General features: G+C 44.7%; 7 protein-coding genes across 7 annotated transcripts; 5 read left to right on the top strand and 2 right to left on the bottom strand.

Moving 5' to 3' along the window:
* Positions 1-669: 669 nt before the first annotated feature.
* EYB26_003093 (uncharacterized protein) lies at positions 670-1157 on the top strand (the record flags this gene model as incomplete). The annotated part of the gene is made up of 2 exons (XM_054262396.1): positions 670-822; positions 891-1157. The coding sequence occupies 2 exons, from the start codon at positions 670-672 to the stop codon at positions 1155-1157; spliced, it is 420 nt and encodes a 139-aa protein (XP_054118371.1).
* Positions 1158-1381: 224 nt separating this feature from the next.
* On the top strand, positions 1382-2424 carry EYB26_003092 (uncharacterized protein; the record flags this gene model as incomplete). The annotated part of the gene is made up of 3 exons (XM_054262395.1): positions 1382-1564; positions 1633-1917; positions 1975-2424. 3 exons carry the CDS (start codon positions 1382-1384, stop codon positions 2422-2424), a joined length of 918 nt encoding a protein of 305 aa, XP_054118370.1.
* Positions 2425-2654: 230 nt separating this feature from the next.
* EYB26_003091 (uncharacterized protein) lies at positions 2655-3254 on the top strand (the record flags this gene model as incomplete). Its single annotated transcript, XM_054262394.1, has 1 exon — positions 2655-3254. The coding sequence occupies one exon, from the start codon at positions 2655-2657 to the stop codon at positions 3252-3254; it is 600 nt and encodes a 199-aa protein (XP_054118369.1).
* Positions 3255-3634: 380 nt separating this feature from the next.
* EYB26_003090 (uncharacterized protein) lies at positions 3635-4981 on the top strand (the record flags this gene model as incomplete). The annotated part of the gene is made up of 1 exon (XM_054262393.1): positions 3635-4981. The coding sequence occupies one exon, from the start codon at positions 3635-3637 to the stop codon at positions 4979-4981; it is 1347 nt and encodes a 448-aa protein (XP_054118368.1).
* A 1095-nt stretch (positions 4982-6076) lies between these two features.
* EYB26_003089 (uncharacterized protein) lies at positions 6077-7728 on the bottom strand (the record flags this gene model as incomplete). The annotated part of the gene is made up of 3 exons (XM_054262392.1): positions 6077-7001; positions 7057-7497; positions 7553-7728. 3 exons carry the CDS (start codon positions 7726-7728, stop codon positions 6077-6079), a joined length of 1542 nt encoding a protein of 513 aa, XP_054118367.1.
* Positions 7729-8069: 341 nt separating this feature from the next.
* Positions 8070-9050, top strand: EYB26_003088 (uncharacterized protein; the record flags this gene model as incomplete). Its single annotated transcript, XM_054262391.1, has 4 exons — positions 8070-8555; positions 8628-8700; positions 8750-8819; positions 8885-9050. 4 exons carry the CDS (start codon positions 8070-8072, stop codon positions 9048-9050), a joined length of 795 nt encoding a protein of 264 aa, XP_054118366.1.
* Positions 9051-9374: 324 nt separating this feature from the next.
* EYB26_003087 (uncharacterized protein) lies at positions 9375-11326 on the bottom strand (the record flags this gene model as incomplete). The annotated part of the gene is made up of 8 exons (XM_054262390.1): positions 9375-9422; positions 9490-9860; positions 9934-10533; positions 10583-10651; positions 10709-10793; positions 10853-10941; positions 10995-11031; positions 11096-11326. 8 exons carry the CDS (start codon positions 11324-11326, stop codon positions 9375-9377), a joined length of 1530 nt encoding a protein of 509 aa, XP_054118365.1.
* Positions 11327-11885: the final 559 nt, after the last annotated feature.

Here is an 11885-nt window from a genome sequence, read left to right as displayed (position 1 = left end):
ATTACTAAGACAAGTTTATATTCAGGTCGACAATACACTCCCTCACTTTCATATCTTTCCATACTGACAATACTGACAATACTGTCGCTGTAACTGTAACTGTAACGAATTAATACCGTAATGGTACTAACTGTAATTCTGTAAGGGTCGGTCATTACTAGTCCCTTTGCATTACTAGCCTGTACCTCCTCCTGACGTTGAACTAAATGAAGTATAACTAACTAGTTAGATGTATGAAACATCAAAGGATTTGGATAAGTGGACTCGACTTCCATGTGATCAAACAGATCAACACAAAACGGAAGGAGATCAATAATGCTTTGCAGAGTATACCCTTAAGAGCAATTGATAAAGGAGGCAATTGGCCCCCAAATAGGGCTTATCAGTGAGCGCGTATCATACTTTGCAAGGGCTCTAAAGTCTAAATTATCCTCCAAGAATATCGATAGTGGAGGCAATTGGCCCCAAAATAGGATTCACATGCATCATCTAGCCATGGTCATCTAGCTGGTGTTGTTTTTCTTCATCCACTACAGAGTAGTACGCGGCTGGTAGACAAAATACCTCATGCATTATATATGTTGTATCCTTTTGACCGGCAATCCTGTTCTGCGACCTACCGAATGAAGGAAAAACAAAAAAAAAAACAACACTCGGAAATAAAAAAAAATGCCCACCGAAGAAAAGCTCATCCGGATCACTGCCCTCCTGTTTCGCAAGGAGGGGACCACCCCCGAGGAATTCTACCATCACTGGTATGAAGTTCATGGACCCAAGATGTTGGATCTCTCTCTCCGTTATGGGGTAGTAGAGTACCGTCAGGTGAGTATTGTGTTTAAGACGCTTTGGTTCCTTTTTTTTTCTTCTTCTTTAAGTATTAATGTCTGCAGTACCATACCACGCCGGAGGCAAAAGCAACATTAGACGTTGTAGCGAAGGCCTTTGGAAAAGACTGTCTTCCGTGCGATGGAATGGCAGAAACTCTAGTCAGAGACCTGGGAACTTATCTCCGGATGCAAGCAGATTCAGAGTATTTAGAGAAGATAGTTCCGGATGAGGCTGCGTTTATGGATAAATCGAAGCTAGAATTCACAATTGGCTATGAATATGCGGTTATAGAGAACGGGAAGGCAGTGGTGAAGGTTGCGAAAGATTGAATAATCAGTTTTTTTTACATGTAAATCTCGATACACAGAGGACGAGACACAAATGGATAAATTGATAAATTGGTAAAGAAAACATGAGTAACGCGCTGACAGGCTAAAATATATAAACCTTGTAGATTACCCAGCTAGAACTGAGGCATCTTTCCAAGGTTTTCCTTTCGTATCTACCTAGTTGCAAGTAACCTTGGAACCTCTTCATAATCACATACTTCGCAATGGATGCCCAAACAATCAATTATTTAAACTCACTGCCTACTGACTATTGGATCCAACAAGAAGCTTTCACCAAGACACTTCATCGCGACGAGTACGATGCTATCGATCCCACCTCACCGTCCCTTTCTCAAGCGGGCAAGGTGATTGTGGTTACGGGTGCGAGCCAGGGAATTGGGAAAGAGGTGACATAAAACATTTTTCTTGCATTATTGCAGCATAGTGCCGAACAATTAATTGATTATTCATCTAGGGCATCGTTAGACAATTTGCCCGGGCAAAACCAAAAGCAATCGTGATTGCGGCTAGGAACGCGGATAAATTGGAGGAAACCGAGGCTTTGGCGTTAGGTATCGAACCTACCGTGGAAATTGTTAGAGTTCCTACGGATGTTACAAGTGAAGATTCGGTCAAAAATCTGTTTGATATCATACAGCAAAAGTTTGGCAAGGCGGACGTGCTGGTTAACAATGCTGGGGTGAGCGTTGGCCATACGACCGTGGATATGATGGAACTTGACGATTATTGGCAAAACTTTGTAGAGTTCCCCCCATCTCTTGGGTCTGATCTTGATAATTACTGACACTATAAATAGGAAGTGAATGTGAAAGGGGTACTGCTCATGACTAAATATTTCTTGCGCCTCCTGGGTGACGCTAGAGGGTCAATAGTCAATATCTCCTCACAAGCAGCATGGAATGAACCCGAAGTATCGGCTGGTTACTGCTTGTCAAAATTGGCTATTGTAAAGCTATGTCGACAGATGTCCGGGCGCCCCAATCTGACGGTAGTTGCACTACATCCCGGTACCATCAAGTCTGATATCGTACCCGAATTCTTTTTGCGTTTCGCTGAAGACACCCCAGCACTGGCCGGAGGTACGGCGGTCTGGCTGACTACCGAAGAGGCCCGTTTCATGAGTGGTCGGTTTATGAGCGCAAATTGGTGCGTTAAGGAGTTGGTCTCCCGCAAGGATGAGATTGAGCAGGGAGGGCTTTGTAAAGTGGGCATGATTGGCACTGTTGGACTAGATCAGTTTAAATAGACAACTTACTTGAAATTGGTTGCTAGGCTAAATTTCAAAAATGTATTTCGTTTTTGGTTTCATAATTTGCCGTATATACAGATGTCGAATTGCAATGACTATGGTCCTTACATGTTCGCACTAATTACGGACCCACGGGGAATATCAGATAACTATAAGTACCGGATGCCATCCCCCGAATGGTATAACTTTCAAGTTCTTCTTCTCACATTCTCCTATATATATCTACTATGGCCGTTATCACATCCCTCCGCTTACCTGTGCTCTACGACTCCGCTGCATCCGTTCAACATAGCGGCCCATCAATAGACTGGCTATCTGGTAGATGGCATATATCTCACTCTTCGCTGCCCATGTGGCGCGATAAGCGCAACTGCACCGTTGACTATGCCCCCCTCGCCCCCGCCGCCTCGATGCTTCCACGGGTTGATGACATGGTACACTACCAAATGTTGAATTCTGATTCGGTCTCTCAAATCCACGCCATAAATACGGGCTGGAAAGGTAATCCCGCTGGTTGGACATGGCGCGGTACTGGCTGGATTACTCAATTTATCTCCTGCGATTGGGAAATTTTCGGCTACGGAGAATTGTCTGGAGGGGGGCACTGGATGATTATGCATTTCCGCGCCACTTGGCTGTCGAAAGCTGGATTGGATCTTTTTACGAGAGGGGTAGATGGGACATACCGCCATTTGGAAGAAGCTGAATACACTAGCATCATCGAGGAGGTTGAGAAATTGGCCACAGACCACCCCGAACTATCATCTTTAATAAGTGAATTCCGGCGCGTGCAGAATGATGGCGCAAATACGAGGGCAACCCCATGAGCGCTTGCATTTTATATTACTGTTCCAGCGCCCCCATCAATTAAGTCTCTTAATCGTGCTACGAGTATGGTTGGCCTCAGGGATGTGTAGCGGCTAACTAGTTATATTTCCTCTTTTGGACGGTCCTACTAAATGTAGCTTAGTGTACCTGCCCCATTAGACTTTAACTAGTTACCTACACCGCCCGGCTATGGTACGAGACGGTACGAGTAATTTAAGCCCCCACATAGGCCCCCACATAAGCCCTAATGTCGAAGGATCACGCCAATCCAAGCTCGGCATGTCCTGATAAGTGTAGACTGGCTATTATCCCCTCATCTTGTTTGTAGTTTTCCTTTCTTTTGTTTCTTTGAGACTAGATACTAGGAAATCGATCAACCATGTCCTGGGTCGAGGTTAGTCCCGGCCGCTGGGAGCGACCCTTTGGTAACAATGAGAAGATCCCGTTGGTAATGAGCAAACTGGAATTGGTCCCGGGTCGTGAGAACTGGTATGAGTCGTCCATCAGCAAAATCTTGATAAGAGAGTCAGTCGGTGAGCCTGAACAGGCTCTTCGCCAGGCATGGAAGCAAGTGCGATTTCAATTTCCTGAGATCGCAGCTTATCCTTCGGGAGATAAGTATGTTTACGAGGTTCCACAGACAGAAGAAGAAGTGACGAAATGGCTGTCTTCGACATGTTCTACCGTCACGACGACAGCAGACGAGTTATTGACTAGCTTGCCTCCGCTCAATGTGATGAGTGTTCACTGGATTCCACACACCAGTGAAGTCGTGCTCACTTCGTCGCATTTTCGTCTGGACGGGCGAGCATTTATGACCCTCAGTAATTTCATCTGCCACGCTCTTGCGCAGCCAAAACAAATTGATTTTGGGAACGAGGTATCTAACCTCTCACCAAGCTTTGAGGTGCTTGCCAAAATTCCTCAAGCTCCGTATAGTCCCGAGATCGAGACAGCTGCCACACAGCGACTTATGGCGTGGGGTAGCTCTCTACCTCCAGTCAAGATTGCGACAAGCTTCAGTGCCGGAGAGAAGGCGGCGGTCTCTCGGAGACTGACCAGTGTCTACAGCATTGAGGAGACGTCTTCCATGGTGAAGGCATGCAAGAGCAATAACTTGTCGGTGGCCGTCGCCCTGACTGCCGGCCTTGTTAGTGCTTGCTGTGAACTGGCTGAGCCAGCACCCGTTGATGAGAGTCGGTACTTTATGGCCATATGTGCCTTTGATCTCCGAAAGTACAATAGTAGCCCTACCACGTCTACTGCAACTATCTCATCCACTGGGAATGTTTATCCAATTACAGTCACAGACGGCTCCTTTGATTCCCATGCTGCTCAATTCAAGGAGATTTTCCAGAGGGGATTTGATCCCTATATTGAATCCATGAGCTGTTTTCAGGAAATGATGATGAATCTTGTCAACCAGAACCTCCCACATGATTCTCCGCTCAACTGGCATCCCGTCCTTAGCTCATTGGGGAAAGCAGACAACATCATGGAAAGCCAATTTTTTAATGAACGAGGGGAAGTTGCAGTCGAGCTGGAAGACTTTTGGGTCGGAATGGAGATTCATCAGTGTCAGCCACAGTTGTTTGTTTGGACTTTGCATGGCCAGCTGACCATGACAGCATGCTACAACGAAGCCTATTGGTCACCAGAGGGTATTCAGCAACTGTTGGATAAAATCAAACAACATGTCCAACAAGGGCTGAATTTGGATTCCTAGTCATGTACATATGTACATGCATGCATGCATATGCATGCTATTCTTTTCGCACAAATTATCTTGTTATTATCTTGGAAAATTAATATAACCTAACCAACCAACATGACAGAGCTTGAAAAATGTGTGGGGAACCCTGGACAGACCTAGTCAGTATTATTACCTCAAATAGATATCTTCATCGTCGTATCTGTTGGTTGGTATGTTGATAGACATAGACATAATATTGGTACAGCCTCGTATACCCCCTCACCCTGGCTAAAAGGGTCCTTCGATAACACTAAAGTGGTCCAAAATTAGCGAGGTTTGCGTCAACTAGTCAAAAATGCAACCAGGATTGCATCTTCAATCCCGTATATCCGTAAATAGGCGTTGTTACTACAGCCCTCGTCTCGTATTCGAGAGTTAAGGGTTTCATCGAATGTCGACATTAAGTTATTATATAAGTTATGGTACGTAAGCACTAACTAGCTGAACTAGTTGTTATGCACTTGCTGCTTAAGTGAGTCGATGATCCTAGTGTCATGACTCGGTGCCGATACCAGATCGTTGGTGATCTACATGTTACAATCCTTGTAATATTTCACACGTAATTAAACCCTGTATAATACACCATGTACTGTCACGTAACATATTTCGAGTGGGGAAATCCGTATTTCATACGTTATCAATTCTTAGCGTGAGGGGCTCTCCTCGTTTACTAGTCTACTTCTGTCTTGCCTCACCTACAGCGAATCCTTTTCACCAAACTGCCAACTCAGCTGTCACTCTCAAGACCTGTTTTAGCATTGTAGGTTTTTGATGACTGTTCAAATCCAAACCATGATTATGATATGTGGTTCATATTTGTTTTGAAAGACATTCCGAATGTTTTGTTGACCTTTCTATTTTATCAGGGTTTCAATTAACGCATCAACTATTGTATTGCTACTATGAATTGAATGTAACAAGTCTACTTATATATCTTGTCTCTTCTTTTGCCTCAGATACAGTATATAATATGGTGTTGTTGAAAGTAGATCAGTTTAATGTTAAACGATATAAATCGGGAAGACAAACGACTGGCTGGATCTATTGCTTGGACACCATAACAACGCACTACTCCGAAGCCAGACCAAACGCACTTTTTTCTTCAGACAGCTCTGTGATCCTGAACTTCCAGTCAATATTCTCAAACCCCTTTCTCACGGTCGCATTCACTTTGATATCTCCAAGCGGGGGCAAAATGCTAGCAGCAATGTTGCTGTAATTGGGTTCTGGGAGGTTCCAGGTGCCGTCAGCAGGAGTTATATCGTAGCGCATCGTAATCATGATTACAAAACATAAAACTTCCACCGTTGCAAAATGACGACCTGGGCAAAGGGCAGGAGCACCACCAAAGGCTCGATAGGCTACTGGTGATCGCTTGATAGAGCTCTTCTTGGTAAATCGATACGGATCGTAGGTGGCTGCATCAGGACCCCATTGCAATTGTTCGTGGTGAAGGACAGCAGCGGGGATTTGAAGAAGGGCCCCTTTCTTCAAGAGGTATTCGCCATTGAGAAGAGTGTCTTCAAGAACATAGCGCGGCGATGCGAAACAAGCCCTCGTCCGCATGGTTTCCTGATACGCCGAGAAGAGAATTGAGCACCCAGTGCGAAGGTCTGAAGTGTCCAAGGTGTAAACCGGCTTGGGACCTGTTCTATCAACGCTGAAGAGTTTTTCTGCCTCGCTTCGGACATCCGCAAGTAGTTTCGGTGACGAAAAGACATTGCAAAGAGTCCAGAATGCCGTAGGAACCGTGTTTGATAGAATTCCGGTTCCTCCGGGTACATCTAGGCGTGCTATAGATTCGAGGGAGGCGCCATTCTTGATTCCTGTCTCATATCGCGCCTTAATCATCTCAGAGCCCTGCTTCCAATGCCCACGACGGTAGTAGTCAATCATCTGTTTCGCCATGAATTCCCTTTGCTGGTACGCCCCCCGTGCGGTATATTGCGGTAACACGTTCACGAGCAACAGAGTAATCTTGAGTTCGTATTCCCTATTTCAGCCTTTATATTAGTCAAGCCCAAGATTAAGTTGGATTTGATACATACCAGAATGTCTGCTCATAGTTATTCTTAGCGTAAGGGTTCTCCGGGCCGAAGACAGCATCAGTGCTCGCAATGCTGATGACATGACGAGTCCAAGCCCACAAATCGAACTCCTGGCTTTGGCTTTCCAATTTGTTAATGAAGTTCTCCAAGTTCCGCAGCATAGCTTTGTTCATCGCGTCCAGCCCGACTCCAATTAGAGACGGAGCCATTGAATGAACCACTTTGCGATGTGCTCCGCCGCCTCCCGTTTCTTCTTCCTTGAGCGCCTCTAGTTCCGGACCCGTGATGCCCGCCAGACGTTCAGCCACGGTAGTCAAAATCGGGTCAAAAGAGATTGTCTTAGCATTTCGCTGAACCGCAGAAACCAATTTCGTCGAATTGACAACATATGTTCTGCCATTAGGCATTCCGAGAGTGCAAATTTGCTGGCCATGTTTCATACTATTGCCCAACCGCTATTAGTAACTGCACAAGGGGGTATTTCATAGATTCCCACCTCATATCCAAGTAATAAGAGTTGCCATTGCGGAGAAATCCAATAAGATGTCCGATCAATGGAATTTTCTGTGGAAGAAGAGGAGGTTCTCGAGGATCGAGTTTCAGACTGAAGAAATAATTCAACGAGGCCAATAGAATGGCCACGCCAGCAAAAATCACTGGAAAGCTCATCATTGCGTCCTAAAGATCAGAATCACAACGAGAGACTTTTTTCTTTTAGAAATTTGTTGCAAGACAAGAAAAAAATTGTTCGAAGATAATGCTCTTTCGTACACAACTGGTATGACCATGTGTGTGTATTATTACTGTATTTTACACTCTTTAATTACTGTATGTGATTACCGTATGTAACGCCTTGTTTTCCATATTTGTATTGGTACCACAGCTCTGTACAGATACTGGAACACACGAACCCAAGCATAAAAAAGACCGCTTTCCCAAGGAATTTCCAGTATGAATCAGTTGTGTCCACTGCTTTTATCTTCATTCTGTTTGGCTCAAACCTTCTATCAACAATGTCAGCCCTTATCTTGCAATCTAAGGTCGCCATAGTGACTGGGTGCAGTAGTGGTATTGGACTGAGTACTACACTTTCCTTGCTCTCGCATGGTGCACGTGTTCTAGGCATTGATGTTGCTCCATTCGACTATTCTCTCCCCGAGGAGCAGAAGCCATTGCTAGTGTTCCACCAGGCGGACCTGACGAATTCTAGCGCTATTACCGAGGCAGTCACGACATGCAAAGCCAAGTTCGGTCCTCGTATAGACATCCTGGTCAATGCTGCAGGTGTTGGTGACGGATTTTCTAGCGCTGATACCGTCACGGATGGGGAATGGGATCGCATCATTTCCATCAACCTCACCGCCCCTGTTAGATTGATGCGGGCGGTTCTTCCATCCATGATAGAGCATCAACAGGGGGCTATTGTCAATATTTGCAGTAGAGCTAGTACCAGTGGAGCCACAGCTGGGATTGCATATACGGCTAGCAAACACGGACTGGTATGAGCGGTGGAGAAAGAATCTTGACTTTTACTTATGGATTCGTATACTAACTATGCTTCCTATCTACAGGCGGGGGCCACAAAGAACGTTGCATGGAGGTTTCGCAACCAAGGTATCAGATGCAATGCTGTTTGTCCCGGTGGTAAGTTAGTACACATTCTCCACTCGCACTTACTGATATTCCTGCCTAGGCGTTGTGACAAACATTGCAAAGTCGGTGAACATGGAGTGTTTTGATCCAGCAGGATTTGCTGAGTTCCAGTAAGCCTTAATCAATTAATATTTACATTGGCTGAAGATATGGAAGCTGACTGACAACGTGACAGACCCATATTTGGGTTGCATGTAGGCACTGATCAAGCAACAGGCCTACCTGCACCTCACATTGCTCCAGAGGATGTCGCGCAAGGCATTTTATTCCTTGTCTCTGAACAAGCCAGCAAGATCAATGGGGTTTTGCTCCCTGTTGATACGGCCTGGTCCACCATCTAGCTTTGAGGCATGGCATGCCTGGACTGGAAATCTTACAAAGGGGGAGGGGATTTGGCAAGGAGCGAAATGGCGGTTCAACATTTTACTTTCCCCAGGAGCATGGTAGTATTTAGCTTAGAATTATGAAAGGCCTTCAGATTTTGGAAAAAAAATGTGGTTTTTGCACAAATTAGTTCTCTGCTACATAGCTGCATAGAGTTTGACAAAGGTATTGTATGAAATGTGAGACATGAGGATTGTATTTTCAACTTAGTTGGGCATGCCTTCGTGTGTTACATCTGACAAACAACTCTGATACAAATTCCTGGCCTTGATGTCCTAGTCCTACTTTCTTTCACGGAACAACACTTCCTTTTTCATATCAGGAATAACCTGAAGAGACCGGAATCAAATTAGCACATAAGACTAAAGAAGAATGAATGCGGTTGAGAAGACGTACCATGGTTTCGAAACTAGTATTTTTATACCGTCCTTCACCGGGATTCACTAGCGAAATATCATATTTCTGCAAGACTTTACTCAAAATCACTTTGATCTCATCGACAGCAAAAAAGCGACCAGGACATGCATGTCTTCCATAACCCCAGTTCAGACTATTGGGACTGCTGCTAACAAACTGGTGTCGGTTTGTATCTTCCTCACTGCGCTGACGCATCTTGTAGAAGCGGAAGCCGTCAAAGACATCTGGGTCTTCGTGAATGGCCGGATCACGATTCACGGCATTAGCAGCAATTTCGATATTGGAATTTTGGGGAATGATGGTTCCATCATTCAATCGGATGTCCTTGAGAGTCTTCCTACGACCGTTGGCTGTGTATCATGTCAGTAAACCAGCGACTCCAAACAAAAAAGCAGAAAAAAAAGGGTGACAAGGTAGACACACTCAGTCCGGGTGGATTATAACGTTGGGATTCCTTCATGAAACTGTCCAGCTTGTTTAACATGCCCAAAGTAGCTTTGGTTAGTTTTCCCCCTGTTTTCTCAAGCGCTTCGCGGTACTCCTGTCGCAGGGGTTCATGATACTCCTGGTAGGCAGCTAGGTCAAAAAATTGATGAAGTAAAGTAAAGTTGGTCGAGTGAATAGCACCCATAGCCAATGCCAACTGCAGATGAGCTTGGTGGTGGAGTTCTTCTGGAGTACCAGCCTTATCCCCCAGGCGGTTCATCATCCATTGCATCATATCATCTGGCTTTTCGTTCTCTGGCAGGGCTAAGCGCCGCTTCAGAACGGGAATTACCAATCTCTGGGCTTCTTCTCTAGTAGCACGCATACGGGCAGGCTGTGCCATAAGCTTGGCTGCGAGCGGACGAAGCCAGACTGGAAAGAATTTGATTGTTTTTGCAGCAGCAAATGCATCCATCCAGTAATCCACAGAGATACGAATCCAGTCTGGATCTCTAGCAAGATCAGGATTGAACGCACGTGCAGTCACATGTGCGATGATCTTTTGGCTCACATCGTTCATTACGACAGGCTTCCAGTCTGTTGAATTGTCAGCACTGCAAACGATAAAAAAATTAATAATGCTCACCTTTGCAAGATCCTATCTGATCTGCGAGAGCCCATTCCACCTCATCCTCAATTTTACTCGTGAGTCTAGCTGTAAATTGACCATCAGTTCGTTTCCCTATGATTGTTTACACTGGGGTGGACGTACCCATGTTTTGGGTTAGATCTCGATTGATAGCAGTTTCCTTTAGGTCGTCTGAGATGAGAACACCTGTATAATGCGTAGCAAATAGCTTTTTTCGAATCAGTTATCATTTACACGACAAATAAAGCTCATGTGAAGCTGTCATACATCAGAAATTGATCCCTTGAAGCTAAGCTCATCGTCTTTCAAATCACAAAGTTCCTGGTAATATTTCTGACCAGCAACGATGCGAGTGCCTAGTTTTGTAGTTAGTCGCCAAACTCTGTCTAATACGAATTCATGGACTTACCTTCAGTAGTCGTAATTTGGAATAACCCATTTTTGAACTGGATATAGTTAGGTCCAAGCCCCCTCAAGTACTCAATAGTATTCATGCAGACAAAAACATACCACTTTATATCCCTCAGTAAGTAAAGCATTCGCATCAGAAACGTATTTGGCCTTTCTCTTGGATACGCTTCCCAGATGAAGCCCAACGAATGGAATGTCAGCATTTACGCTGGTTCCCGAGCCTAGAATCTTGAAAAGGAAGAATCCTAGGACGAGAGCAACACCAGCAATCCATTTCGCCTCGCCAAAGGCAGAAATTGCTTCAAACCGAAAGTGATCACTCAAAACCATGGTGTTCAAACAGTTAGATGACGATGTTGAGTCAAGAAAAAGTGAAGAATTAATGCAAATGCATATGAGAACAAGAAGTAGGGGCTTTGCACTCTGTCCGTAACAATCACATGCAGGTATGTGGCCGAGAAAGAGCTTACACTAAGACTAGATTCAGCCAGGATTGTGGATGATAACATGCACTTGTTATAATTAAAAGCTCTTCAACTAGACTCCACTATCCTTTAGTGATGTTACAATGCGTTCTTAATTATCTGATCTTGTTCTTGATGTTGGGATTTTGGTACGCGTAATTATATGATACTCAGGTAATATCATTGAAATACGATACAAGTTGTAAATACCACACTTGTAATACACTCTATGTAACAGTAAAGCGTCGTATGGGACCACCGATTAGGAAATTATTTCAGAGTATGCTGTTATCTTTCTATAATCAATATGAGAGAAAAGTTAGGTCAACACCTGGCAGGCTGTTTGCCACATTAGTTCGGCCCCGACGCTCACGTACTCATTTGAGAGAGGCTGATCTGCAACCCTTGATATTTCTAGTCCCCAA

Source organism: Talaromyces marneffei, chromosome 2 (genome assembly GCF_009556855.1).
Source record: "Talaromyces marneffei chromosome 2, complete sequence".
NCBI lineage: Eukaryota > Fungi > Ascomycota > Eurotiomycetes > Eurotiales > Trichocomaceae > Talaromyces > Talaromyces marneffei.
This window is presented reverse-complemented; position numbering and strand designations above follow the sequence as displayed.